The 25,658-nt window shown below is 38.4% G+C and overlaps 18 protein-coding genes and 2 non-coding genes across 20 annotated transcripts; 15 read left to right on the forward strand and 5 right to left on the reverse strand.

Moving 5' to 3' along the window:
- Positions 1-245: 245 nt before the first annotated feature.
- On the forward strand, positions 246-1,400 carry VICG_01913 (uncharacterized protein; the record flags this gene model as incomplete). Its single annotated transcript, XM_007605296.1, has 1 exon — positions 246-1,400. The coding sequence occupies one exon, from the start codon at positions 246-248 to the stop codon at positions 1,398-1,400; it is 1,155 nt and encodes a 384-aa protein (XP_007605358.1).
- Positions 1,401-2,043: 643 nt separating this feature from the next.
- Positions 2,044-2,691, reverse strand: VICG_01914 (uncharacterized protein; the record flags this gene model as incomplete). The annotated part of the gene is made up of 1 exon (XM_007605297.1): positions 2,044-2,691. The coding sequence occupies one exon, from the start codon at positions 2,689-2,691 to the stop codon at positions 2,044-2,046; it is 648 nt and encodes a 215-aa protein (XP_007605359.1).
- Positions 2,692-3,364: 673 nt separating this feature from the next.
- Positions 3,365-4,237, reverse strand: VICG_01915 (uncharacterized protein; the record flags this gene model as incomplete). The annotated part of the gene is made up of 1 exon (XM_007605298.1): positions 3,365-4,237. One exon carries the CDS (start codon positions 4,235-4,237, stop codon positions 3,365-3,367), a length of 873 nt encoding a protein of 290 aa, XP_007605360.1.
- A 338-nt stretch (positions 4,238-4,575) lies between these two features.
- Positions 4,576-8,622, forward strand: VICG_01916 (uncharacterized protein; the record flags this gene model as incomplete). Its single annotated transcript, XM_007605299.1, has 1 exon — positions 4,576-8,622. The coding sequence occupies one exon, from the start codon at positions 4,576-4,578 to the stop codon at positions 8,620-8,622; it is 4,047 nt and encodes a 1,348-aa protein (XP_007605361.1).
- Positions 8,623-9,179: 557 nt separating this feature from the next.
- Positions 9,180-10,361, forward strand: VICG_01917 (uncharacterized protein; the record flags this gene model as incomplete). Its single annotated transcript, XM_007605300.1, has 1 exon — positions 9,180-10,361. One exon carries the CDS (start codon positions 9,180-9,182, stop codon positions 10,359-10,361), a length of 1,182 nt encoding a protein of 393 aa, XP_007605362.1.
- Positions 10,362-10,589: 228 nt separating this feature from the next.
- On the forward strand, positions 10,590-11,213 carry VICG_01918 (uncharacterized protein; the record flags this gene model as incomplete). Its single annotated transcript, XM_007605301.1, has 1 exon — positions 10,590-11,213. The coding sequence occupies one exon, from the start codon at positions 10,590-10,592 to the stop codon at positions 11,211-11,213; it is 624 nt and encodes a 207-aa protein (XP_007605363.1).
- Positions 11,214-11,938: 725 nt separating this feature from the next.
- On the forward strand, positions 11,939-12,616 carry VICG_01919 (uncharacterized protein; the record flags this gene model as incomplete). Its single annotated transcript, XM_007605302.1, has 1 exon — positions 11,939-12,616. The coding sequence occupies one exon, from the start codon at positions 11,939-11,941 to the stop codon at positions 12,614-12,616; it is 678 nt and encodes a 225-aa protein (XP_007605364.1).
- A 172-nt stretch (positions 12,617-12,788) lies between these two features.
- On the forward strand, positions 12,789-12,861 carry VICG_02285. Its single transcript has one exon. It is a non-coding gene; the product is annotated as a tRNA-Lys (tRNA).
- Positions 12,862-13,024: 163 nt separating this feature from the next.
- Positions 13,025-15,049, forward strand: VICG_01920 (uncharacterized protein; the record flags this gene model as incomplete). The annotated part of the gene is made up of 1 exon (XM_007605303.1): positions 13,025-15,049. The coding sequence occupies one exon, from the start codon at positions 13,025-13,027 to the stop codon at positions 15,047-15,049; it is 2,025 nt and encodes a 674-aa protein (XP_007605365.1).
- Positions 15,050-15,284: 235 nt separating this feature from the next.
- On the forward strand, positions 15,285-15,357 carry VICG_02286. Its single transcript has one exon. It is a non-coding gene; the product is annotated as a tRNA-Val (tRNA).
- Positions 15,358-15,507: 150 nt separating this feature from the next.
- Positions 15,508-15,999, reverse strand: VICG_01921 (uncharacterized protein; the record flags this gene model as incomplete). Its single annotated transcript, XM_007605304.1, has 1 exon — positions 15,508-15,999. One exon carries the CDS (start codon positions 15,997-15,999, stop codon positions 15,508-15,510), a length of 492 nt encoding a protein of 163 aa, XP_007605366.1.
- Positions 16,000-16,348: 349 nt separating this feature from the next.
- VICG_01922 (uncharacterized protein) lies at positions 16,349-17,788 on the forward strand (the record flags this gene model as incomplete). The annotated part of the gene is made up of 1 exon (XM_007605305.1): positions 16,349-17,788. The coding sequence occupies one exon, from the start codon at positions 16,349-16,351 to the stop codon at positions 17,786-17,788; it is 1,440 nt and encodes a 479-aa protein (XP_007605367.1).
- Positions 17,789-18,404: 616 nt separating this feature from the next.
- On the forward strand, positions 18,405-18,815 carry VICG_01923 (uncharacterized protein; the record flags this gene model as incomplete). The annotated part of the gene is made up of 1 exon (XM_007605306.1): positions 18,405-18,815. The coding sequence occupies one exon, from the start codon at positions 18,405-18,407 to the stop codon at positions 18,813-18,815; it is 411 nt and encodes a 136-aa protein (XP_007605368.1).
- A 56-nt stretch (positions 18,816-18,871) lies between these two features.
- Positions 18,872-19,387, forward strand: VICG_01924 (uncharacterized protein; the record flags this gene model as incomplete). Its single annotated transcript, XM_007605307.1, has 1 exon — positions 18,872-19,387. The coding sequence occupies one exon, from the start codon at positions 18,872-18,874 to the stop codon at positions 19,385-19,387; it is 516 nt and encodes a 171-aa protein (XP_007605369.1).
- Positions 19,388-19,598: 211 nt separating this feature from the next.
- Positions 19,599-19,799, reverse strand: VICG_01925 (uncharacterized protein; the record flags this gene model as incomplete). Its single annotated transcript, XM_007605308.1, has 1 exon — positions 19,599-19,799. One exon carries the CDS (start codon positions 19,797-19,799, stop codon positions 19,599-19,601), a length of 201 nt encoding a protein of 66 aa, XP_007605370.1.
- A 147-nt stretch (positions 19,800-19,946) lies between these two features.
- On the forward strand, positions 19,947-20,543 carry VICG_01926 (uncharacterized protein; the record flags this gene model as incomplete). The annotated part of the gene is made up of 1 exon (XM_007605309.1): positions 19,947-20,543. One exon carries the CDS (start codon positions 19,947-19,949, stop codon positions 20,541-20,543), a length of 597 nt encoding a protein of 198 aa, XP_007605371.1.
- A 357-nt stretch (positions 20,544-20,900) lies between these two features.
- VICG_01927 (uncharacterized protein) lies at positions 20,901-21,890 on the forward strand (the record flags this gene model as incomplete). Its single annotated transcript, XM_007605310.1, has 1 exon — positions 20,901-21,890. The coding sequence occupies one exon, from the start codon at positions 20,901-20,903 to the stop codon at positions 21,888-21,890; it is 990 nt and encodes a 329-aa protein (XP_007605372.1).
- A 514-nt stretch (positions 21,891-22,404) lies between these two features.
- Positions 22,405-23,586, forward strand: VICG_01928 (tRNA-guanine transglycosylase; the record flags this gene model as incomplete). The annotated part of the gene is made up of 1 exon (XM_007605311.1): positions 22,405-23,586. One exon carries the CDS (start codon positions 22,405-22,407, stop codon positions 23,584-23,586), a length of 1,182 nt encoding a protein of 393 aa, XP_007605373.1.
- A 204-nt stretch (positions 23,587-23,790) lies between these two features.
- Positions 23,791-24,333, reverse strand: VICG_01929 (small GTP-binding protein domain protein; the record flags this gene model as incomplete). The annotated part of the gene is made up of 1 exon (XM_007605312.1): positions 23,791-24,333. The coding sequence occupies one exon, from the start codon at positions 24,331-24,333 to the stop codon at positions 23,791-23,793; it is 543 nt and encodes a 180-aa protein (XP_007605374.1).
- A 286-nt stretch (positions 24,334-24,619) lies between these two features.
- Positions 24,620-25,492, forward strand: VICG_01930 (uncharacterized protein; the record flags this gene model as incomplete). Its single annotated transcript, XM_007605313.1, has 1 exon — positions 24,620-25,492. One exon carries the CDS (start codon positions 24,620-24,622, stop codon positions 25,490-25,492), a length of 873 nt encoding a protein of 290 aa, XP_007605375.1.
- Positions 25,493-25,658: the final 166 nt, after the last annotated feature.

The following is a 25,658-nucleotide window of genomic DNA, read 5'->3' on the forward strand; positions in this document are numbered from 1 at the left end:
GTATATATTAAAGTTAGATTTAAATACCAAAATCAATTATACTACAAACCCAGTGATAGATTAAAAATTAACCTTAAATACACATAACTTGATCATGCCGATAGACCATAAATAGGGTAATTGACATGACATTATGCGGACATTACTGATATCGTCTGTATTGATATTATGAATAATCTTTTGGATATTATTTGTTGATAGAGCCTAATTAAAATAAATAAGAAATGTTGATCTAGGGGAGAAAAATGCCTGAAAACGAACTGACCACAAGAAACACAGTCTCCAACCTAAATGGGATCCTTCAAGCATCAAAGATCTATCTGATCACAGCCATGGTTAAATTTCCCCTTGTAATTTCAAAGAATGGAATATTAAATGGAGTCATGTCAATATTTTTGATAGGAGGAATAATATCAAGCTGTTCAAACTTACTGCTTTCAAGAATTTCACAAAAGACCAACAACACGTCGTACATGGCTATTTCAGAAAACACAATGGGTAAAAAGACGCACATGTACGTGAGAACGATCTCGTTTCTATTCCGATGTATGATAGTCTGTTATTCGGTAGACCTGAGCTTTAGATTTCTCAGTAGTTCATCGTTAATATCATCGACGATGCAGACGAGCAGACTTCTGCCATTGTCAATCCTGGGAATAGTGCTGTTTCTTTCAACACTCATTTTGTCCAATCCAAACTCTTACTCTTTTGGAAGATCTAGGAATACGATCAATTTCTTAGTACTTTGTGTATTGACTTATGCCTTCTCAATAAAAAACTACAAGTCAAATATACAAGATGTGCGTATTGAAAACCACTCCAAGAAATGCTTTGATAGTCTTGGGCTTACTTGTGCATGCTTTGCACAGCAATTGGGCCTGGTTGAGATTCTATCGAGTGAAACCTTTCAAAGCAAAACGTCAATATTTTGCAGTGGCATATTAGCCTCCTTGGGCTATATTATCGTTGGGGTGTCAGGGTATATTGGCATGCCCAGTCCCGATGTAAACTGGCTTTCAAATGTTGAAAATAGTCTAATCAGAACACCCAGCTCATTAATATTACTTCTTTCAAACATTTTTACATTTCCGTTACAGTTAGATCCAATTAGGAGAGAAATTCAAAGCACACTATTTGTAACTAGTTCAAAATCCAAAGACATTATGACCAATCTACTACTGACACTGGCTTTTATACTTACCAGCATTGAGTTTGTTGCATCAAAATACGGCATAATATGCTGTGTAATTTTGTCATCGTTTATAACGATGATTTTTCCTAGTGTATTTTATCTAAAAACATTTGAAAGAAACACTCTCCAAGCATATGGCTTGTTGGCTGTTGGCATTTTGACTCTGTTTGTAGGCTTGAGGAACCTCATCAATGCACATATTCAATAAAAGAGTGCTGTTGATTTTAATGAATTGCTGTATATAAGCAGGTCTATTTTATTAAATCCATTTACGTCTTAACTTATCTTTAATATTTACAACACATTCTATAAACCCAAGCTTTTACACAAATGACAGGTTGAATAGCCAATACTGTCTTTGACACTGCCTGTGCTAGCGGTTATTTGCAGGACATGCCAAACCATGAACTATTTGATTTTTCCAATGACTGCAATACCAAAGTTGTGGTTTCTATCTTTAATGTCGTAGCATGAAGGTCTACAGTCATTATACGACACATCAATGCATTTTTAAGTAGCAGCCATGTCGCTTAGTTTGTTCGTCTTTTCCAAATTTCAGAAAGAAATTTAATTAAAAATTAAGACACAAATTTGCACGATGCTGGCCAAAAATCTACAGCAATGTTTCTCTTTTAACGTCACAGTGCAGCAAGAATGCTGTTTGTATGCATTTTGCCACATTTTCTTGACTGTAAACGCTTCGACCGTGCTCACAACAATATTTACTAGCAAGCTGCAAGTATGCTACAAGGCCAGTAGCATCAATCTATCTATGTGTAAATAAGTGCTATTTAATCAACTGTCTCATTGCATGTGAGCATTGGACTTTGGCTTTTTACATTTTAAACTGTTCAGTATTTATTTGCTTTTCTACTAAGCTCAACAAGCTTCTCAATCGCCATCTGCTCCATGAAATCCTCTTCTGCGATCAAGTACGGTTCTACTTCTTTCTGCGACTCGTGGAGCTCCTCAAAGTACTCCAACGGTATCTCTCTTTGTTTAATCTTTGATACAACCTTAATTCTCTTACTTTTTAGCAATTTTTCTTTTTCGTTAAATACAATCCTCTTTTTTTTGATCTTTTTAAGCTCGTCCTCAATCCTACTCAGCTTCCTTTTGAACTTCTGTACTTCTTGCTGCATACCTTTCTTGCTCCTTTGTGACAGCTTTGTCTCTCCTACACTCATTAAATTAGTGCATTCTGAATTTTTGAGCCTCTCGCTATTCTCTGAAAAATTTTCAATTAAAACAGAGGAGCGGTACTTGTGTGCACCAGGCATCTGCATAGCACCATGTAGGCTCTCCTCGGGGACAGTCTGCATTACTGCTTCTCCTAAGCTGCTTGCATTAAAAAAGTCCTTTGGAACATCTACAGGGCCTTCAACACATCCCCTGCCAATATTCATACTGGCCATACTTGCACGTGTTTTATTCCTCAGCATAACACTCGTAGTCGCCACTTCTTTCAAACCTTGATCTTGGAGTTGTTTTTTCGACATGGGGATTTTATATTTTCAAATAAAATTTTATTTTCAAATTTTATGAAAGTTTTGGGAAGTTTAAATTTTTTGCATTATTAAACCTAAACAGAAGGCAAAACAAATAAAGAACAAGTCCCGGCAAAGACTGCCAAGAGCGGGGCCAAAGCCCGTCCTGCTTTGTGGCGTTGCATGCTCCAAACATTTAATCAACAAATAAATTTAAAGAAAAGTATTTTGAACTGAAGATGAGGCTTGAAAGTGAGGAATTAAACAAAATAAGACCTGATATTGAAAAATAGATGCAAGACAGCAAGGGCAGGTCCTTCGCAACAGCAAATAGTTCAGCATTTGGAATTTAACATAGACGTTGCCGAGTTTGATGAAGAAAAGTGTAAGCGAAAATCTTATACAAAAAAGAATGTAAAATTAGAGAAAATTGATCAATTAAATTTTATTTCCAAAATTCTGATCATTGAAACTGTAATCACAAAATGTCAAAAAAAGTTGTAGAATGCAAAATTCCCTTCCAGACGTGCAAAGAAAAAACTTTTTGAAAAAAATTTGTGGGAAATGCCTGCAGACAAAAGTAAAATCAACCTGGTGGCATTTTTGCACCAGGGCTTCGAGTCTTTGCCAAAGCTAAAAACAAAGACAACCATGCAAGCTAATAACGTAAATTGAAAGCGCTTTATTACATTTTCATAAACCTCTTCACCATTTCCTCTTCTAGTTTCAATAGCTCCTCCTCTTTAATCTCCTTCCATTCCTTTTCAGTCTCAATCACCTTTTCGTGGAACTTTGCCAACATGTCTCTAACTGAATTTTTAATCTTATCTGCAATCCATCCAAAAACCATGCTGTTGATTGTAACAGTAATCAGTTTGTAGACGTAGCAGAATGGCTCTCTGCCCTGTGATAGATCGTAGACTTGAACCTTCGAACCTTCGACCTGGAAAACACTGTCCTCTTTTTCGCTCTTGACCAATGTTTTGATTGATAGTGTAAAGGTATTTGAGTCATAATGCTTATTAACATATGACGTCTCGCAGCTACTTGAGACGGTAGAAAATGTTGAATCATCCATTTGAGTACCCTTGCTCTTCAACTTTACTGTCATTTTCTTATCGACACCATCTTCTAGATTCTCAGATTTAATATCCTTCAATGGATCTTTCGAATTTTCTATACCTTTCACTTCCTGTACTTTTTCTACGTCCATCTCTTTGAGAAGCCCCTCTGTTTTGATCTTCTCTGTGGTTACCACAACTTCCTTGTCAGACTCGTCATTACATAGCAGTTTAATTACATCAATATTGGTCGAAAACTCTTCCACAAGCATCGCGTTTTCATTCAAAATCTTCCTAACAACACCCGGCAGCCATTTAGACATGTTTAGAATCTTATGCGACTCTGTCACAATCGATCCGTCGCCTTTTCTCTGCTTGATATCCAGGATCTGAACGTCATCTGTAGTATACTTTGCCAGAACGTATCTCTGGCCTTTTCTCCACTCATGCACGGTGTATGGAACTTTAGTTCTGTATTCCCTTACTTTGGTAGTCATAGACCAGGGAGAATGCGAAACAAAAATAATAAATGTTTTGGTTTTGAATTGGATGAAACATGAGTTTGTGTTTTATCTTCACACCTTGGTACTGAAGATCTTTGTTTTGTTTTGATAACATCGTAATGTTTATTTTTAGCTATTTGACATTTTAATATCTAGAAGCCGCATACGTTGCCAAAATTTAGATGACACTTAAAACTTGTTTGCATCTGTAGGGCAACAATAAAGAAAGCAGAGGTATCATCAAGATACATCAAATATTCTACATCACACATGTCTTTGAATCCCTCAGATTGAAGACTATATGATTCTTTACTTTTTAAAATTTTTATCCCATGCAAAAAGAGAGTGAACATTCACAGACTCTGCCACACATGAACTACTGCAATGTAACTGCCACATTCTCCGGAATTGGCAATATTATTCTTGATGTTAACAGTGTTGTGCTCACTGCAGTGGACCGGTACTCATTGAACATAGAGCAGTGCCCTTTCCAGACAATTTTTCTCCATTTTCAATACATAGTTCAAAACCTCAAGCAGTATCAATTAAAGGATGTGCTTTTCTTCTATGAAATAACTGAGAATCCATATTTTAATCTTGCAATTTCGATGTTGGATGACGGTACCTTCATAACCTTCGACAAGATTCGAGACACACTTGAGAATACAAGAATTGCATTTGCATTGTGCTGCTATAAACGATCCAAGCTTAATGATTTTCTATCATCATCTGGTCTCTATGTAGGACTGTTAGATATGCTTCTTTTTGAGGTTCCTTTTATATTCACACTGGTTTCCAGTCCAAAGGAAGTAATTGATCCGGAAGCCAACTACACAAGTGCCTTTTCAAATGATGTGTCTTTACACGATCAGTCTGGCAGTGCTTTAGTTAGTTCCAAAGCATATAATTTTGACATTTCCTTAATGGCCAAAGAGTTTTTTAATTTCTCTGAAGAATGGATCTATGAGGCAGGAAACTTCAAAATTGACAAGGAAATGGTCTATTCAATGCTGAAGCACAACTTTTCCAAAAGTATTCTTGATAAAATATATTTTGATGGTAGAATATTTAAGGGTTTAAGAAGAAAAAGAACAAAGCCATCAGATATTGATGCAAATAGTATTGATAGAAGCATTCTGGACATAAGGACTGAAAAGCCCTGGTCTGGAAAGGACCTAGATCTCATAATGCCGGCCATTCCAGAGCAGATCTCCATGAAGCATCTCGCAAACATCAGAAGATCAGCAATGAGTCTTTATGACGGAAAATTTCATTTCAGTACAATAGTGAGGGAGTCAGCTGAAAAGCCAAAGAAAGTTAGTGGGAAGATGCTTAAAATAATTCAGGAAAACGAGGAAAGGATTAGAAAAGAAAAAGAGCAAGCGGATAATGTTTGGCTTAGGAACTTCTATGATGCATATGTTAAAGTGCCTAATTTAAAAGGCAAAAAATCTATGCTGGAGAAAATCAAGATCAATAACGACTATATCAACAGGAGATTGCTACTTTTGAAAATCGAGCTTTACTCTGATATTTGGAATTTAGAAACAAGAAACGAGGAGGTTGATGAGAAAGTCTTGGTTCCATTGTATCTTTCATGTCTCAAATACATTGAAAACTATGTGACAAAAGCCAAGTATAATAAAAATGAGCTTGAGTTTGTTATTACAAAACTTGTGGAGGCTAGATTTGAGGCCACTGCTCTTGAAATTCTTGAAAAGCTTGAGATAAAACTGAATATATCCTTCAGTCCCAATGCCACATCCGCTCCCAACGACTTGGATCTTTATTTTCAGCTGAAATATGCCGGAGATCATCTCAAGAGAACACTTGGTACACGCAAGGATAAAAGAGTGCCATTTGATCCTGATCAGTGGCAGGTAAACCTGCTAGATGCTGTAGATGCAAACAAATCTGCCATAGTTTCTGCACCAACTTCTTCTGGAAAGACATTCATATGCTTCTACGCCATCGAAAAGATTCTTAGGAGCAGCGACACCGACATGGTTGTGTTCTGCCTTCCCACAAAAGCACTAGTCAATCAGGTTTCTGCAGACATATACGCTAGATTTAATTCAAAAAACATTAAAGTTTCTCTTCAAGGCACTCTTATGGCGGATAGATGTAACGACCCATTTAACTGTCAGGTGCTGATAACCGTGCCGGCGATGTTAGAGTCATTGTTAAATAGCAAAGATTGTTCTAATATTAAGTACATTATCATTGACGAAGTACACAAGATTAATGACAGTTCCCTTGGATTGAGGATTGAAAGGATCATACATCTTGCAAAGTGCCCACTTCTTCTCCTTTCTGCCACTCTCGGAAATCTAGATGGATTCTACGATTGGTTTAAAAACATCGAAAATTCTAAAGGCCGTGAATGTGAGCTAGTGTACCATGGAGAAAGATATTGCGAGTTAAAATCTTATGTATATACTGAGAAAAAGTTCATTGAGGATGAAGAGGAGGTTGACGAGAATAATCTCAAGGATATTCCCATCAAGCCTGCATTTGTGCCCCTGAATGGTATGTTCCCATATTCCTTCTCACATCTTAAAAATTTTGGATTTGGCAATGATTTACACTTCTTACCCGAAGAGCTTCTAAACATCTACCTTTATATTTATATGATCTTGGATGCATCACATAAGAAGCTGATAAAACACTTAGCACCAAAAAAGTTTTTCCAAAGTAACATCATCTGCAAGGCCGATATCCGTGAGTATCAGAATCACCTTCTGACTACATTTAGGAGCTGGGTCAGCGAAGGCATCCTCAATGAAAAGCAGGTTGAAGAAATACACAATCTTCTTACTGCCGAGGCACACGATGCATTTAATTTTGACTCGTCTGAGAATTACATTGTTGACAATATTATGAAGCTTCTAAACACACTTAAAGACTCTGACATGCTGCCTGTTATTGTTTTCAATACTGATCGAGACTTTGTTACAAGGCTAGCAAGGCTGGTGTATGAAAAATTGGAGAAATCTGATATTAAAAAGAAGAAGGATAAGCTTATGGAATCACTAAAGAAAGAGGCCAAAAGGACACGGGATTTGGAGAAGACGAAGACCTCTTGGATTGAAGAATCCATTGCTGCGGAACAGATGATTGAACCCGAGCAGAGAGACATCAGGTTTACCTTTTTGGATCCAATCACAAAGCTTACGGACTATGAAGTTAAAGAGGAGTTTGCAGATATTAAAGGCATACCAAAAGACATTCTAGACATGGCATTTAGGGGGATTGGAATTCACCATTCTGCGATGAACAGAAAGTACCGATCAGCCGTCGAGATTCTCTTTAGAAAAAAGCATATTAGGGTTCTCTTTGCAACGGAGACACTAGCCTTGGGTATTAATATGCCATGCCGAACAGTTGTATTTGCCGGGGACTCACTTCAGCTCGATCCCATGAATTATAAGCAGATGAGCGGGAGAGCGGGAAGACGAGGGTATGATACTCTTGGCAATGTTGTATTTTTTGGCATTCCAAAGCATCGGGTCCAAAACCTAATGGTAAGCATGCTTCCTGAAATACAGGGCGCCTATGTATATAGCAACACCAGCCTGGTTTCTTTCAACATTGAGGATTCCCTGGTGAAATATCCCCTACTGTCAGCAAACAGGGACTACCTGAGGATTAAAGAGATTAAAGAAGAGCTAGAAAACCTAACAACCAGTGCCGTCAAGGATTCAAAACACAGGAGTGCCAATATTGTTACTACTCTAGATGTTTTGAATACGCTGGAATCGAGAAAGACTCTTGTTAATTACCAAAAGTCTATCTATTCCCATATCTTCCCATCGAACTATCTTTGGGATTTATTTATCACCAACCGTGAGTTTGACCCCTCAATTTTCATATTTGCTGTTCTATTCGAAAGCAACAAAATTGCCTGGACGTCAGATGAGTTTATGAACGTGGTTGCACATCTTTTTGAAGTACGGCTTGTTCATCCACAGTTTGAATATTCGCTCAAGCCACTTTCGGACGATCTTGAAAGATGCATCTCCCAGATAAACATGATCTATTTGCATGACATTAGTAAATTCTATCCGCCTGTGCTTAAAGTGCTGCAAGGGCAGACAAGAAAGCCGCTGTTCTACCTCAATTCGCTGTTGTACACTATTTCTGAGAAGAAAAACTCATATATTTTTGATTTCTACCAGCACGGATCCAGCTTTAAAATTAGAAAGTATAATTTAATAACGGAAGGCGAGCTTTGGCAATCATTGAACAACATTGAAGCTTTTTTCAAAAGCTTTATTTGCTTATTAGAAACATACTACGGGGCCCAAGATGAAAGATTAAAGAAGGTTAGACTGATATATGCAGAGTTTAACAGGAAGTTCCAACAAATTTTTGCTTAATTAAAATGGTTTTGTCGAAGCTGTGCAGTGTTTCTACTGATATATTCTGCAACATGGATTGCAGATTTAGGTCGGTAGATGATGGGGATGCATCATATGCAACTAGGCTTTGTTTTAACATGATTTTAAGTGATAGCTGTTATGTGGAATCAATAAGGCCCATTGTTGATGGTAATGATTGTCCAATCAGAGAGAGTAGCAAGCAAACTATTATTTAAACTCAGTGCAGGAATTTAACTCACAAATTTATTGAGCTATTTTAGTTTTTCGCATTTACTCAAAGTGCTTTAAATGCCAGTTTGGTGACTAATGTTCTCTTCAAGATTAATGAAGAAATCCATATTGTATATCTTTTTTGAGAAGAGCTGTCGGTGATGCAACCAATGCCCCTTATGAGACTGACAGGGGTATTTAGCGTTTCCAAGATATTAGTAAGCACCATGGTAGTGATGTGAAACGTAAACAAGGCTACGGCAAAGGCAGACGTGTTTCTACACTGGTAAATGCCTCAAAAGTATAAGTATATTAGCTTTAAAAATTTTTTATTTTTTATCCTCATGGACCAAAAAGAAACCACCGCTGCTCGCACCATCTCACCAAGGCTTTTATACACCACACTCATCACAGTACTTCTTCCGTTTATTTACGGCATCGAACTGCTTAGCATTCAAGCTCTTCCCACAGAGATTTCTGCAAACTTCAAAAAGTTGAGTAGTAGATTTGATTCAAACAGTTTTTGTATTGTATTTTTTGCCGCTTTTCTTTCCAATATAGTTGTCTACAACATTCGTGTTGACAGTAGAGTAACTCTCTCTCTTAGTGCTTTATCCTTCTCATTCTCTGCTTTATTTTGCTATTGTACAGAATACTTATATTTGTTCTATTTAGGTAGATTTCTAATAGGGTTTGCTGCTGGAATAATTGCTAGCACCATGCCTTGCTATCTTAGCTTGATTTCTCCAATAAATGTCAGGGGAATGTTCTCCTCACTTTATGGTATAGGTCTTGTCGGAGGATTGCTGTTTATTAATGCAACATTTTCGTTCTTTACGGAGCACTATCACAGCATAATGCTAGGAATTGCTGGCGTATTCTTTGTATTCCCGGTATTACTATCATTTTCTGTTCCCTTTAACAACTCCTCGCTGAAAGATGGAAAAAGTTCTTTACTCTCACTGCTAGTAAATCCCAAGGCATTGAAGTCTCTAATATTTTCTGCATTCTTCCACATTGTTCAAAACTTGTGTGGAATCAATCAGCTGTCTCTCAATGCACGTTCTATCTATGGCGAGAACTTCCAGTACCACGTAGTGCTATCTCTTCTTATAGGATTGCCAGTTACTATTCTATCAGGATATCTTCTTGAGCACTTTGGAAGGAAATCGCTGATTCTTACATCGTCTTCCATCACATCCATTTGCTGTGTAGCCTTTTATCTGCATTTTCAAGTTTTCTATGCCTCGTACCTGTTCTCCTTTGGATTTAACATTGGTCTGAGTGGAATACCATATGTAATTCTGAGCGAGGTGTTTCCACAGGAATATGTGGCACCTGGAGCCATATTTGCTACTTCTTGCAACTGGATCAGTGCTATGATATCGATGTTTATTCCTCAAGGGTCAGTCGAGGATCAATACAACCCGGTTTTCATAGGATATTTTTTTGTTACGCTTGCATTTATTTTGTTTGTATCATTCTATTTCAAGGAAACAAAGAACAGAATACCAGCATTCCAGTAAATGAATTTTAACCACCACATACTGTTTTTGTACATTCATGCATTTTCTTGTTTAAATTTGCATCAACGTATAGGATCATCGCTTCAGTTGCACTAACAGGTACGTTGTACTTTTGAGTAGTGCAACCTCCTTGTGTGATGAAGATAATAGTATTGCATTTACTACGTATTATTCAATGTTTATATTTTCAAATAGACTCGTACTCACTTTACTGTAGCCCAATACTCAATGGATTTTGAAAAAGAATACGTCCATAGATTTTACAGTTATAAAGCCCAGCAATTCTCAAACTCAAGGGCAAAGCCGTGGCCATTCACGGCACAGTTCATTAAAGAGCAAATAAAATCCACAGATCTTGTCTTGGATGCAGGCTGTGGAAATGGAAGGCAGTTTCTCCATCCAAACACAATAGGGCTTGATTATTCTGCAAATCTACTGCGGAAAGCCTCAAACAAGCCAAACATTGGACTAGTTCAAGGAGACATACACACCTTACCTTTCAAAAACGATGTGTTCGATGTAATTCTGAGCATTGCAGTAGTTCATCATCTATGTTCGCATGAAAGACGGGCAAACTGTTTATTCGAAATGAAAAGGGTGTTGAAAAACAAGGGAAAATGCCTGCTCTACGTCTGGCACAAAGAAGCGTCAAGAAAAACCAAGTTTTCGGCTATTGATGGAAGTCAGAACGAATATTTTGTAAGTTGGAGAGGAGAGGAGGATATACTCAGATACTATTTCCTATTTGACGAAGAATCACTTGAAAACCTTGTAAACGAGGCAGGCTTTAAGATATTAGAAATGAACAGGGAGCAGGAAAGTATTTATGCAGTATTAGAAAATGAAAAATAAAACAATAAATAGCATAGCCATACGCATTTGTAATTTAGTTATATCCATGCTGCATACAGATCTAGTCTTTCCTACTTCTTGCCTTGACAATCCTCAAGTGGTATGCACAGCTTATGCGGTAGTTCTCAATGCTGAGGAATGTTGGTAGTACTTCGACACTCTTGTAAGCCATAACTGCTCTGAAATCGTCATTGAGGTTGTCTCGGTGACAGGAACATTAGAAGACCTAGATATTGCCTTGTACTTGGCCAGAGTCACACGCACCATGCTAGTTGCATCTCTATCCTTCTTTTGTCTCTTGATTGGCATTGGAGTAAAAATCTTCAAAAGAAATTGAAGTCTGACTGTTGAGAAAAGGATTCGTTGCTGAAGCTGTTCCATAATAATATGGACATTACGCACCTAAAAACTTAAAAGTGGATGTTGCACGATAGCCTAATAAAGAGCGTAGAGATATTTGCTATTTGCAGACGACAGCTGGAAATGTAAATTTAAATCAAAGAAAATATGAGCAGTTTGATAAAAACTACAAGAAAGGCTAGCATACTATAAACTTGCATATATTCTCTATGGATATTGATGGATTAATGTAGACGGCAAAGCTTCAATGAAAGATACTTGCAGATAGAACTGTCAGCATAGACTACATGGGCGATTAGTACTAAACTGAAAACAATATGACCTTAGTACAACTGGACGTTTTGCTTCTTTCCTTTGATCTACCCATGGAAGAGTTTGAAGGCGGATTTCTCCAAAGTTCCCAGAAACATGAATACACAGGAGTAAAGACACTCAGATGTCTCTCTAACAAGCAGATAAATAGTATTAGCACAGACGATTCATCATCGGTACCAATTGTTGATCGATTTGAGGTTTCCAACGTGCAAGTCTGTGGATATGTGACATCCTTCAAGAAGATTTCAACAGGTTTTATCTTTGAGGTAGATGATACCACAGGCAAGATTGAGTGTGCCTTTTGGACCAACGGTTCTTTTGAGGAGCTTTCTGCGGATCAAATCAAGGAAGGGGCTCTCTTGAAACTGACAGGATCTATTAAGATATTTGCTAGTAAGAAGACACTGAATGTATCCACCATATGTACTGTTGACGGAAATGCATTGACCTACCATCTGACCAGTTGTCTGTACCAGCACCTATTCTTCACAAATAAGCTTGAGAGGAAAGATGAAAGACGACCAAGCATAGGATTTTCAAAGATACAGAATGATATCCTGGAGGTATACAAGAACAACCAAGATAGCGAGGGGCTGGACATTGAGGTGGTGGTGGCAATGCTACGTGACAAGTACAGTGAGAGTGATATTAGAAATACCGTTGAGGGATTGCTGAGCAACTGTCATTTGTACTCGGTGGATGGAACTTGTTACAAGACGACTATTTAAAATAAATGCACGTCTTTTAGAAAAATGTAGTTGTTTTCTGAAGTGTCTAACAGCAAATCTGGCTTTGTTGTAGTTTACTTCTAGCATTCTTCCTCCGTGCAAAAACTGCTAATGTTCTAGCTCAACGAATGCATATTGTTTGGATTTATAAAGACATAGACTTTTCTCCTCAACCCGGTTAGCTCAATCGGTAGAGCATCAGACTCTTAATCTGAGGGCTGCGAGTTCGAGTCTCGTACTGGGTGTTTCGGTTTTTATGGGAATTTGCATGGCCAAGCCTGTGATTTTCTATTTCTGCAGGCTGTTGTATTATTTTATTTGCCAACTGGGCGACTTGTTTCAATCACAAAGCCCATTCAAGAACAATCCCAGCGCTTTGCGAATATCCAAGTTTTACACTCCTTCCCCATGGAATACCATGCCAGCGAAATAAAGTCCATTGACCTCATTGCAAACGACCGGGTTATAAGCGAGGAGACGCTTGGGAAAATGTTTGTGGAGTTTGTAAAGGAATTTAAAACAACACACAAGTCTTACCTCAACCAGCTCCACACCAATCTTGCCCAAAACATCTTTTCTTTAAATATTCAACTTGAGCACATAGGACTGTTCAACCAGGAATTGTTCAACAGACTGTTGGCAAACCCCGAATCAACCATTCAAGTATTCGAAAGAGAGGCATGCTCCCATTTTCAGCTAAAGAACTTTCAAATACTCTTCAGCAGTGCTGGAAATTGCACAAAAATAAGGAATCTCTCTGCTTTAAAGTCCAATAAAATAGTAAAAATCCAGGGAATTGTTGTGTCAGCATCTTCAATTGTAACCAAGCCCAAGGAGCTATATGTGACATGCAGGAGCTGTCTACAGAGCAAGATGGTAAGGGATATAATACCCAGATCCTGTGATACCAGTACCAAATGTCCTATTGACCCGTATATTATTATACCTGAAAAGAGTGTTGTGTCTGACGTGCAGTATGCTAAGATCCAGGAGAATTTTGAGGATATTCCAACAGGAGAAACACCCCGACACTTCAGTATTATATTGGAAGGGTCTCTTGTGAATAAAATCAGCCCAGGAAACCAGGTGAAGATCACAGGAATATATTCAATAAGAAGTTCTGAGGAAAAAAGCTTTTCGTTTCTGAAGGTGCTTGGAGTTGAAAATTCAAAATCTAAGATAAGGACCATATTCACCGAGGAGGAGGAGGCGTTGTTTAAGCAGATGGCCAAGGAGGACATTTATGAGAAGCTAGCCAGGAGTATTGCACCGGGTATTTATGGACATGAGGATGTTAAGAAGACACTAGCATGCATGCTGTTTGGCGGAACACGACGAGTGAGGGAAGATGGGATAACTCTGAGAGGAGACATAAATGTTCTTCTACTGGGCGATCCTGGGGTTGCTAAATCACAGCTTCTGAAGTTTATGGAAAGCGTCACTCCTATCGGTGTTTATACCTCTGGCAAGGGTAGTTCAGCTGCTGGTCTTACGGCTTCTATAATCAAGGATAGGAATAACGAATTCTACCTCGAGGGTGGCGCATTAGTGCTAGCGGACGGTGGAATATGCTGTATTGATGAATTTGATAAAATGAATGAGCAAGACAGAGTGGCAATCCACGAGGCTATGGAACAACAGACTATTTCTATTGCCAAGGCAGGTATTACTACGGTTCTTAATTCTAGAACAGCTGTATTGGCAGCAGCTAATCCGGTGTTTGGCCGCTATGATGATTTTAAAACACCGTCTGAGAATATTGAATTTGGAACGACGATTCTTTCTAGATTTGACTGCATTTTTATAATTAAGGATAAGTGCGGATCAGAGGATAGGATTATGGCAGAGCATGTGCTAAATCTACACAAGCAGGACAGCAACGGCAATAATGCCAGTGGTGCCATTCCTGTTGATGTTGTTAGAAATTATGTACAGTACGCGAAATCTAAAGTGTTTCCTACTCTTTCTGAGGCTGCCTCGTCCAAACTGAATAGGTTCTATGTTGACATTAGAAAGCAGGTAAGTGGGTATGAAGAAAAGGGTGCCAAGAAGGGCACAATTCCCATTACGGTGAGACAGTTAGAGGCCATTATCAGATTGAGTGAAAGCTTGGCCAAAATGGAGCTGTCCTCGGTGGTCACCACCAAGCATGTTGATGAGGCCATCCGTCTCTTCCAGGCTAGTACGATGAATGCAGTAGCTCAGGGCCATATTATTGAAGGCATGGCCAGGCCAGAATATATGTCTGAGATTGAAAGCATTATTGAAAAGATTGAGCGCTCGATGCCAGTGGGTACGACAGTTAGGTTTCACGAGTTGCTGCACAGTGTAAACTGCAGTGAGGCATTGGTAAGAAGGGCTATTGATTTTATGGTCAAGCAGAACAAGCTGATTAGTAAGGATTTTGGCAAGATGCTGATAAGGAGGCCGTGAATAGTAAATTGACAGTATAAATCTAATTCATTATTTTTTACTCTTTGTCAAGGAATAGTATTTAAGAGATTAGGTAGGCCTCTTGAAATGCGTGCATAATAGCGCGGGATTTTCAGTAGCTTCTTGTATTGTTATACATGCTAGCCCAAAATGGAGTCCGCTCGCAGAGATTGGGTCGCACTGCTTGTATGTTCTATAGTTGTGTCTTCATAATACTTCATACTTTTGTACATAAGTTTCCTTGGTGTAGTGGTTATCACGTCCGCCTAACACGCGGGAGGAGACGAGTTCGATCCTCGTAGGAAACATGTTTTTAGCCATTCTAACAAATAGAAGATATGTCTGAGCCATGGGGTTATAAAACACGGTGGTGCTTGTAAAGCTCAACCCAAGTACACTAGACACTAGCTGTGACGCATTACACCAGCATAATAAACACAAACAATCTACCTTTTTATTCACTCTGCGATTATTTCTCCGTGCTTCATTTTACTTGACAGCTTCCTGTAGTTAACCATTCCATCTTCAACACATCCTCTCACAAGGTATTCATACTGTTCCTTTGAAATTGGATTGCCTTCCTCGGTCATCCATCTTTTTAGAAAATTGCTGTCAATCAGTCCATCGTTGTCTTCATCAAAGATTCTGAATGCTTCAATAATTTCCCTTTCACTATCAATCTCAGAGAGCCTTTCGCCGATGACTGTCAGTAGGACAATGTACGTAGGATTGGGCTCCAGTTCTGCGATCATTTCCTTTATTTGATCTTCTGAATAGGGGCTTCCTATGCTTTCTAGGAACACTGTCAGATCCTGAACGCTAAGCTTCGAGTCGCAGTCTCTGTCCAGAAGTATGAATGCTTCTTTGAGTTCAGTAAGCTGGTTCTTTGTAAGCATATTGAATACATTTGAATTTTGTCTTGTTTTTCTTCTTTGGTGCTGCAATGGCATATTGTTGATGGGTTAGATTACAATACATAAAGGCTTATACAAGGAAGAAGCATGCTTTAAATATGAAACTTGATTGTTCATGGATGCGCCAGACAATACAAGTTATATATAAAGTTCAAAGATGGGATGTATGTGCTTAAAGAATAGCTTCTATTTACAAGCAAGTGAGCCAATAGATTTGAACTGGCACGACTTCATCGCAATATTGAGAAGTCGAAGGCAGTCAAGGACAGTCTTGAGCCATATGCATAGTGATGTGAAAACTTTATATTTGAGCCAATATTTTCTATTTACTTTTTTTTAAAAATTTAATTTTTTGTTTAAAAATTTTTCGCTTTTCTTCCCGTCAATGATCAAACTGGCATGCAGTCGGCTAACACTAGTTTTAAACTTTTTATCAGCCACCTCAATTCCACGGAATGTGACCCAGACGTTCAGTCCATCAGCTGGCGGATACGAGGGCAGAAGAAGCTGTTACACTGGCGATTATAGTGGAAGATGTGCCATGGACGACTTCGAGAATGGCGAGACATCATGGAACATGATTCAGACAGTCGAAGATGTGCACCCACATTTAGGCATAAGCTCCTTGTCTGACCAGTGTAGTTACAATGAGGCTACAACTAGTAACAATCACAATGCAACTGTTTCACAAGAAGACAGGAGCAGATACAGCAGCAATGCGTACAATGGAACTACCGAGTTATCAATCCGGTATTCAGACAGCGATTTATTTGGTAAAGCATCAGAGCACAATACTGAATCCGTTGCAAACTATCTGCCATCTTATGGCCGAAGCACGGAGCTAGTGTTGCATGCACAGCCAATAAAAAGCAAGGAATGCACAGCACTATCAGTTTTTCCTGTAGCGCAGGCAGGTAATCAATCTAGAACCAGTGTTGCTTTTCCTGTTGAGGATGGCGACCCAGACAACCATATTATGAGTAGAAGTTCACCTCTACTTGGCTTCAGCAAAGATATAATGCCCGGTAAAAGTGAAAATAGCACTCTGTTTGGCACATGCAGTGTTATTGATGAAAAACAAAATCTACATCCTAGCCAATTGGAAACCGATAGAGCTGTTATTCTTAGAAATTCAACAGTCAGCCAAACAGAACCTGCTCTTAAACAGGACGCAAGCTACTTATATGAGACAGTTGAGGTAGTAAGGAAATGGTACGAAACATTAACTACCGAAGTCTCAAGACTGGTAAATGAAACACTCAATCCGCATATTGCAGATCAAAAAACTATCTCTGGATCTCCAATTATCACAGACATACTCACATGCGTAACTGTGGCAGGCATAACATTCACCATAGCGTTTTTAATTTACTGTTATACCAGCAAATACTCAAATATTTCGACAACCAATGCAAATGCTAAAGGCTTATTTTACATTTCATTCTTTACCGGTATAAGATTGATTGCTACTCTATGCTTCGGTGGATATAGTTCTATCAATGCACCCCTGGTAGGCCTATACACAACCACCGGTCTGAGTTTGCACCACTATATCCTGATTGATATCCTTTTACTTGTCTCTGTTCTCACTACGTATCTGTGTCTTAGTGATGGGATAAGCAAATACCATAATGTTAACAAGGGGTTTATGTTCTACGCCACTCTTATTTCCAGCTTGACCATGATGGCAACAGTGGTAGCACTTCTTCAAACTTATCCAATGAATGCTATTATTCTTCCATACATAGCGATTACTACCTCATTGGTGCCATTTATGATCAAGCTTATGCCTAGACTTCGTGCAATCAAGAGATATGAACAATAGTAGAGCCTAGTGTGCTGCATCAGCAATTATGCCTATAAAATAAAATTATCTCTTTTAAAGTGTACCGTTTTACGTATGTTTATGCTTATTTGGCCAAAATATTTGGTGTATAGGCTTACTGGGACCTAGTCTTAATCTCAATGGCATGGCTCTTAACCATATGCTTGGACGAAAATACATAAATCTCGCCGAACCTGATCAGCCATACAATTAAAATTTCTTTTGTGTATATCAGACAACTTTGTGATGCATCCAATGGAGATGTATGATGGTTCAAAGTCTAGGACTGTTTTTGATTCACTTAAAAGTCAATTTAATTAACAGTATGTCCCTTTAAAGCTTTGCAGCAAATAAAAAACTAGTAAACAAATATGTAAAAGCAGCCAAAAATCATTTTATTGTGACATAATTGATTTGCAAACAAATAAACAAGTGGACAACATTACAAGCCAGTGTTTGTTTGTAGCACAAACAGCATAAGCAGCAACACAATTTGTGTTTATTTGCGATTCCTTTGCGCTGTTTAGCTCTTTAATATGTTGGATAAACTTGTGCAGTTTCAATCTCCTCCAACTTTTCCATTTAAAAATTTTTCTTGACCCACCCCAGAATAAGCATGCTAATGACCATTTTGACTTTTTTGGTTTTCGCATCAAAAGCATTCTGCAATGGCGAGGATGGTGCACAACCTGTAGACGAGCAAGATACAGCACAAAACGCAACCTTCTGTGAGCAGCACCAATCTGCCGGCTGTGAACAACCGGCCGATGAACCCAGTCGAGTTTCAAACTTTATGTCTGAAAGTATGAAAGAATTTCAGATACAGATTGAAGACTTATATACCTCTCTTATGGAAGCATTAAGCAAAATACTCTTTCCTGGCGGTGAAACAGTGAATGGAGGGAGTGTTGCCATCTCCAAGCATATCAATTACGTATTTTTGTACGCTACATTAATTTGTACCACAGTGAGTGTCATTATCCTAGCCAGTTACTATTTTTCTAATGCAAAGGAAGAAATCCATTAAGAAGTAAAATCTGGCCCTCTTTCTTACTTGTTGCATTGGCAAGTTTTGTCTTGAAAATGATTGGAGTAATGATCTACCTCAAGTCACTTCCCTTCAACTATTCATTTACCAAGGCACTTGGGTTTAACATCCCTCTCACCTTCCACCACATCATGCTCATTGATGTTGTCATGGTAATATCAGTAGCTGTGCTTTGGACAGCCAGGCGAGATCTTCTTTACTTTAATCTCCGACAGAAACGAAAGCAGACGTTCTTTTTGACCGTTATTTTCAGTCTTCTTGCATATGGGCTTGTTGCCAGTTTGATTTTACTTACTCCTGTGAATGCTAGTTTTCTTCCAAAGCTTGTATTGGTGATCTCTTTGCTACCATTATTGCTTGAACTTGGAGCAAGGATGTTCTATACTCCAATTAAGCCGGGCAAAAAGATTTATGAAATGGCAAATGCTGGTGAGTATGGAAAAAATACACCCAGCTATCATAGTAAACAGTTTGTTAGTACACAGGAATTTCTTAATAACATAGTCAATAATCCACCAAATGCTTTGAACGTTGAAGCAACAATGTATTGAGTGGATCAAGTCAAAACCGAAAGAAAGGTCTATTCAAGTAATTAAATTGGCCTTCCTTTAAAATTAGTTTATCTCTATTTTCATAGATAATGTTAAACAACACTTGTGTTATTAAAGATAGATTAAAGTGTGCTGATTTTGCATGCTATTTAATTCTTTAATTATAACCGTATTCTCAGCTTGCTCAGTGTGGGCTCCTTTTCTCTGCTTCTCACTTTGGATTCTCAAATTTAAGCAGCAAGTCTGCTATGTCCACGTGGCCAAGAACCATCCTTCTACAACAGATCCTTGCCATTCCTATCTTGTTTAGAGCTTGATTTGGATGCATCCCATCTCTTAATAGCTGCAGATAATCTTCATACACATTGGCAATCAGTTTATTGCATGTAAAGCATCTCACGGGAATAATCATTGGGGTTCTTCTTTTCAAAAAACAAAGTAACGTCTAGATTTTGAAGATATCTGAGCATCGAGATTAGTTTGGCAAGAACGATTGATTTGTGCTTTACAAACTACTAACTCTCAAGTAGCCGATTGTCTGAGTTTTGCAGCCCCTGCAATGAATTTCACTGCAAAGACAAGGGAGCTGCTGACAATCCTAGAGAACATAGAAAATAGCTACAATCCCTCATCCCCGCAATACAAGTTCACATATGTCTTCTACAACATTGTGGATACTCCAGTATCAAGGCCTCTCGACTTTCCTCAGGATCTCTGGAATAGATACTACATTCCAGACGCTCCGCTAATGCCGGTCATTCTAAATAAGCAGCAGATCGAGGAAAGGAGGAAGATTCAGAGCGATTTGATTCTAAAGCTGGCCGAGTCTAAGAATGGAATTCTCAAGAAACTTGAAAGTCTCAAGTTTAAAAGGGAGATGGTGAAGAACAAGCTTCAGAATACGGTGAATAAGTTTAGAGCAAAGCTAAGAAAATATGTGTATTGCAAAGAAGATAACGACGGGGTCTATAGACTACAGACTGATGTTATTGAGAGGGACAAGCTAGTATTAAAGGAAAGAAAGGAGGACGTTCTTAGACATTTAATAAAAATGAAGGAAAGGCTAGAATTATTTGAGAAGAAAGTGTCGGAGAATATCCATGTTTTATCGGAGAAAGGTATTGTACTTGCCAGGCAGCTGGACAAGGGATATTGACGGCATTGCATTAACTAAATCATTTTACAGACTAAAATGATCAAGAATGTCTTTTAATTCAAAGAAGTCCCAATGAACGACCAGCATGGATGTCTAACTAAAATATAGCCACTGTATTTTTAAGCGCTGGGCTATTTTGTGTGGTGTTATGTTAGTAAAAATTTGCGCAAATTTTTGCGCAGCTTCTTTTGTAACTTAAAATTGGCAATACATTTTAACTGCATACAGATGTTATAGTCATTTTGCATGGTACTGCTTCTCCATCGTGCTAGGGGGCTTGATCGTACTGAAAGTTTTATTCTCCTTTTTTATTTTTATGGATTGAATTATATTTAAAGAGTCGTTATTTATTATCCCATGTATTTTTTCTTTTTGCAATGCAGCGCAATTTCATTAATTTTTAGATCAAAGAAATCAGAAGACAGTAGAGTTGACATATTCAAAGATATTGCTGATGGCACGCTGATCATACATAATATAACCAATAATAACACTGCTGATCTTGATGACGAACGACGCAAAGAGTTTGCAAGATCACTGTCTGAAATTAGCGCTCAACCAACCACACCTTTCAACTTAATGATATTGTTGAACTTCCAGTCTGCCATTTTGGCCGGGATTCTCTTTGATTATCAAAGGGTTAATTCACTTTACAAAGTTGAGGTTATAATCGATGAATTGGCCTGGGCATATTCAAAATCATTATTTGGTGGTTCATTTGTGAATATTGCACCTTTTGAATCCGACGATCTGTCCCTATATCTTTTCTATTTATTTATTTATAAGAAATCTGTTAGACTAGGGAATACTCCTAATCTGTTGTCCAGCTCACTAAATCCCGATATCTTTATTTCATTACTTGAAAGCAGCTCTAAGACTAGAACGCAGGCAGAGACCTTTGTTAAGATCTTTAGGCATTCCAAGCCAGACATCAAATGCGATTGTCTGATACAATTCTTTGAGCTTTGTGAAGCTTTCATCAGCTCATGCAACTACTGTGTATCAGAAGGATGGTTGGAGTCGATTATACAAAAATATTCCAAAAAGGAGAACTTAAATATTAAGCTGCTCAAAGATCAAATTGCTGATTTTACACAATGCGTTAAAATCTTAAAAAAACAGCTTGGCGATGTGAGGAATGAAATACTGGTCTGGGAAGCTTTGCCTCAGTATGTTAAGGTTGATATTGATGATGTGAAAGGCAGCGATGAAAGCACCATGCCAAATCCATCAATCCAAGATATTAAGCCTGAATTAGGTGGAAACGAATCTGCCGGTTTGACCAGTACTTTAGCATCGGAAAATAAAGGACCAATCGAAAGTGAGACGGATAGAGTCAAGTGTTAGACAGTACTAAGCTCAAAAATGCCATCAAGTCAGTGGAAACAAGTTTCGAAAGGTTGTCGGAATCTGTTTTCTCCCATCTTTTGTCTTCAAATACTACGGCCAAAATGTTTTCAGATATAACCCATCAACATAACGCCATACTTGCTATTGTCCAGATTTTTAGCGTTGATATGGATTCTTCCGATTTTGAGGAGCATTTCATGAGCTGCTTGAAGAGGTACACCGCAAACTACATTCTTTCTAAGATGCATGTCAGGGGAAGTTTGGTAAAGAAACTTGAAAGCATTTTACAACAAAAGAGGTTCAATAATTAAAGGCTTACCCATTGATTGTTTTTTTAGGTTTTATAATCGTATTGTTTACCCGTCGGCGGCAAAATGCAGTATCGCGAATATTGTGTTATATGAAACTACATTTACATAACTAAGGGCTGGTGTTTGTTCTTCTAAATAAGTGGGCTTTCAGTATATAGTCGATTTGAAAAACTTTGAAAGTTTACGCTCCTCCAGATTGGATGTTCGGTGAGTACAAAGTCATCAAAAAGTGCAAAACTACAAATGCAAGGGTATCTGAACTTGAACTGAAGAGCAATACTCTTCATCTACCCATCTTCATGCCAGTTGCCACGTATGGAGCAATGAGAGGAGTCAAAGTCTCGTCTATGCCAGAGGAGATAATACTCAGCAACACGTATCATCTCAGAAAACTAGGTAAAAACATTAAAGAATTTATGAAGTGGAGCAAAAGCATGCTTACAGATAGCGGTGGGTTCCAAATTCAAAGTTTACCTAACGTCGATGTTACGGACGATGGTGTTATTTTTGATAATAAGCTTTTCAGACCAGAGGACTCCATGGATATACAGATGTGCCTGGGCGCAGATATAATGATGCAGCTTGATGATGTTGTTAATCCGAAGGAGGAGCGGGCCAAGCATGTTAAGGCAGTTAAAAGGTCCATAGAATGGCTGGATCGGGCAATTATGCACATAGACAAGAAGCGTGATGAGCAAGGAGATCAGACAAGTGGCAACAGTAAAAAGATCAAAAAAGACTTGAGGATTCTTCCAATTCGCAACCAGGTTTTATTTCCAATTATCCAGGGTGGACTCGAGGAGGACTTAAGAAAAAGAAGCATTGAGGGCATTCTAGAACGCAGACCCATTGGAGTTGCCATCGGCGGGCTAAGCGGGGGAGAGGACAAAGGAGAATTCTGCAGGATTGTACTGTACTGCTGTAATAATCTGCCAGAAGGGATGCCTAGATATTTGATGGGAGTAGGATATCCTGAAGACATAGTAGTGTGCTGTGCACTTGGAGTGGATATGTCCGACTGTGTCTATCCTACTAGAACAGCTAGGTTTGGTCGAGCCTTCCGTGATGAGGGCGATATTCTGATTGATGGAAGAGTCCTAGGCGATTTAACTCCCATTGATAAAGACTGCCAGTGCAGCACCTGCAAGACATACAATAAGTCTTACCTCCTAACAATCAAAGGAACTCAGAACTTCTGCATGCTTGTGTCCATTCATAATATGCATTACATGAGAAATCTGACGCAAAGGATTAGGAAGTCTATTTTGTCAGATAACTTTCCGAAGTTTGTTAAGGAATATATGGAAAATAGATTCAAGGACGACATTCCACTATGGATCAAAGAGACATTGTCCAAATTTGGCATTAACTTTATTCAATGAAATTATAAACTTGATGCTGTGCATTTTTTGTAAGGATGGATTGTTAAAAAGCCCTAAGCGGGGCGTGTTTGCAATTCAGTAGTATTACATATTACATTCTTGTGTTGTGTCCTGTAAGTCAGGAATATGAGGATGTCCTTATGCAGGTTTGTTAAATTAACAAATAAATCGTTCAACAACTTGGTTTATTTAAAATGAAATAGGCTAGCAGCACCTAAACACCCTTCTGCAATATCCCCTCTCAAGCACTATGCCCAAGTTTGCATACTCTATCATCCTTTCAATTGCCTGCCTCACAGACTGGCTGTCGTTTGCAGAACATTGCACTATTCCGTTTAATTTGTGATGCTCAACAAAATCCTCTATTTCCTGTCGAGTGATTGCACTGCCAAGGTCGGCCTTTGTGAGGCAAAGTAGTATCGGAACCTTGGCCTTTGCACATGACTCTGCATACATTTCTGCAGATTTGAGTCCAGTCTTGTCATTGAGGGCAGTGCACACAACCAGTAGATCTGCATCCAGAAATGTCATTTCCTGCAGCTTTATAAGCTCCTTCGAACCTGATGTATCACACAAGCTCAATTTATATTGGGTTTCTTGTACTTCAATCTCCTTGTAGAATGCGCCAAAGAGTATGGGTTTTTTAGGAACAACAGGATGTCCATATAAGAAAGAAGTGATGAGCGAAGTCTTCCCGGTTCCAGTATTACCCATTAGTACTATTTTTATATTTTTTGGAGGACTCATTCAAGACAGGCTATAGAATCTGCAATGTTTATTTATTTCATCAACCAATATAGAGCGAATGGAAATACCATTATTAGAGCATCTACAAATAGACTAACATTTATAATGCGAACACGATAGCATGCCCTAGTATGAAGAACCAGTGGATATTTTCAGCTAAGGTGGGCAGTAAAGAGCTTATTTTCAAATTTAAAGTAGGCTATTGCCATTCCTATTTATCATCTTTTACGTGCTCATTTATACTCTCGTTTTCAACATTCTTTGGACCCCTCTTCTTTGTCCGGCCATGTCTGCAAGAGTGTCAATTATCACCCAAGTTGTCGTCGTGAAGGCACCAACTACAATAATCGATGTAGTGCCGTACGTACTTGTATTTCTAGTTTATGGACTCATGGTGCAGGTTGTTTTTGCATTGTGGAAGAAGTTTCACGAGAAGAGTTACAACTACTTCATTTTATCAGCAATACTTGCGTGTCTGCCATCAATATCATTTTTCTTTGGCAACTATGCTGTCTTGTTTCTCTATTTTTTATTTATTTCATTCATGGGCTATTTAGTTTACACTGCACTTAACTTCTCCCAAAAGAAAAATGGACCAAGAATTATCTTCAGAGCCTTCAAAATGATATTCCTTGTGACAAACCACGCAACCGTGCTTCTCCAGTTCTGCCTAATTGTATTCTTCGTAACAGGAATCAATAGAATGCTAGCTATTCTCAAACTAATGTCATATTCTATATACTTTGCCGTGCTGTCAAGAGAAATAGTCAGGAATATCTGCATATTCATGGCCAAAACAACAGGATACTATTCAAAGGAGGGTATACCTGGAAAGAAGGAAAATAGTGCACTGTGCATGATCTGCACACTTCCCTTTGATCAGTCGTCAGCCCTGGAGAAGGTTTTTTCCCTGAAATGTGGGCATTCCTATCACGAGGATTGCATAAAAGGATGGGCACTAATAGGGCAAAATAACTGCTGTTATTACTGTAAAGAGGGCATTGACAATAAAGTGTTCACACAGGATTATTGGATCAAATCTGAAATATTCATAAAGCCTATGATGAATGCAATGAGATCATTGATCGCCTTTTCGATTGTTGTTATTGGATTGGTCTATTTGAAACTGTTTGTGATTTCGACAAATACTGAAGAATAAATTTATTTAGATAAAATTTTAATTTGTGATGGGCTAGATATTTGATGGATTTGGCATCAGTTTGAAGCCATAGTTGTGCTCTCGTCGCATGTGCCAAGCAGTGCGGGGCATAGACGAAGTGTTGTGCATTACTGCTGCTTCTTTGCATTTCCTCTTTAAACTCCTT

Source organism: Vittaforma corneae, assembly GCF_000231115.1.
Source record: "Vittaforma corneae ATCC 50505 unplaced genomic scaffold supercont1.22, whole genome shotgun sequence".
NCBI classification, from domain to species: domain Eukaryota; kingdom Fungi; phylum Microsporidia; family Nosematidae; genus Vittaforma; species Vittaforma corneae.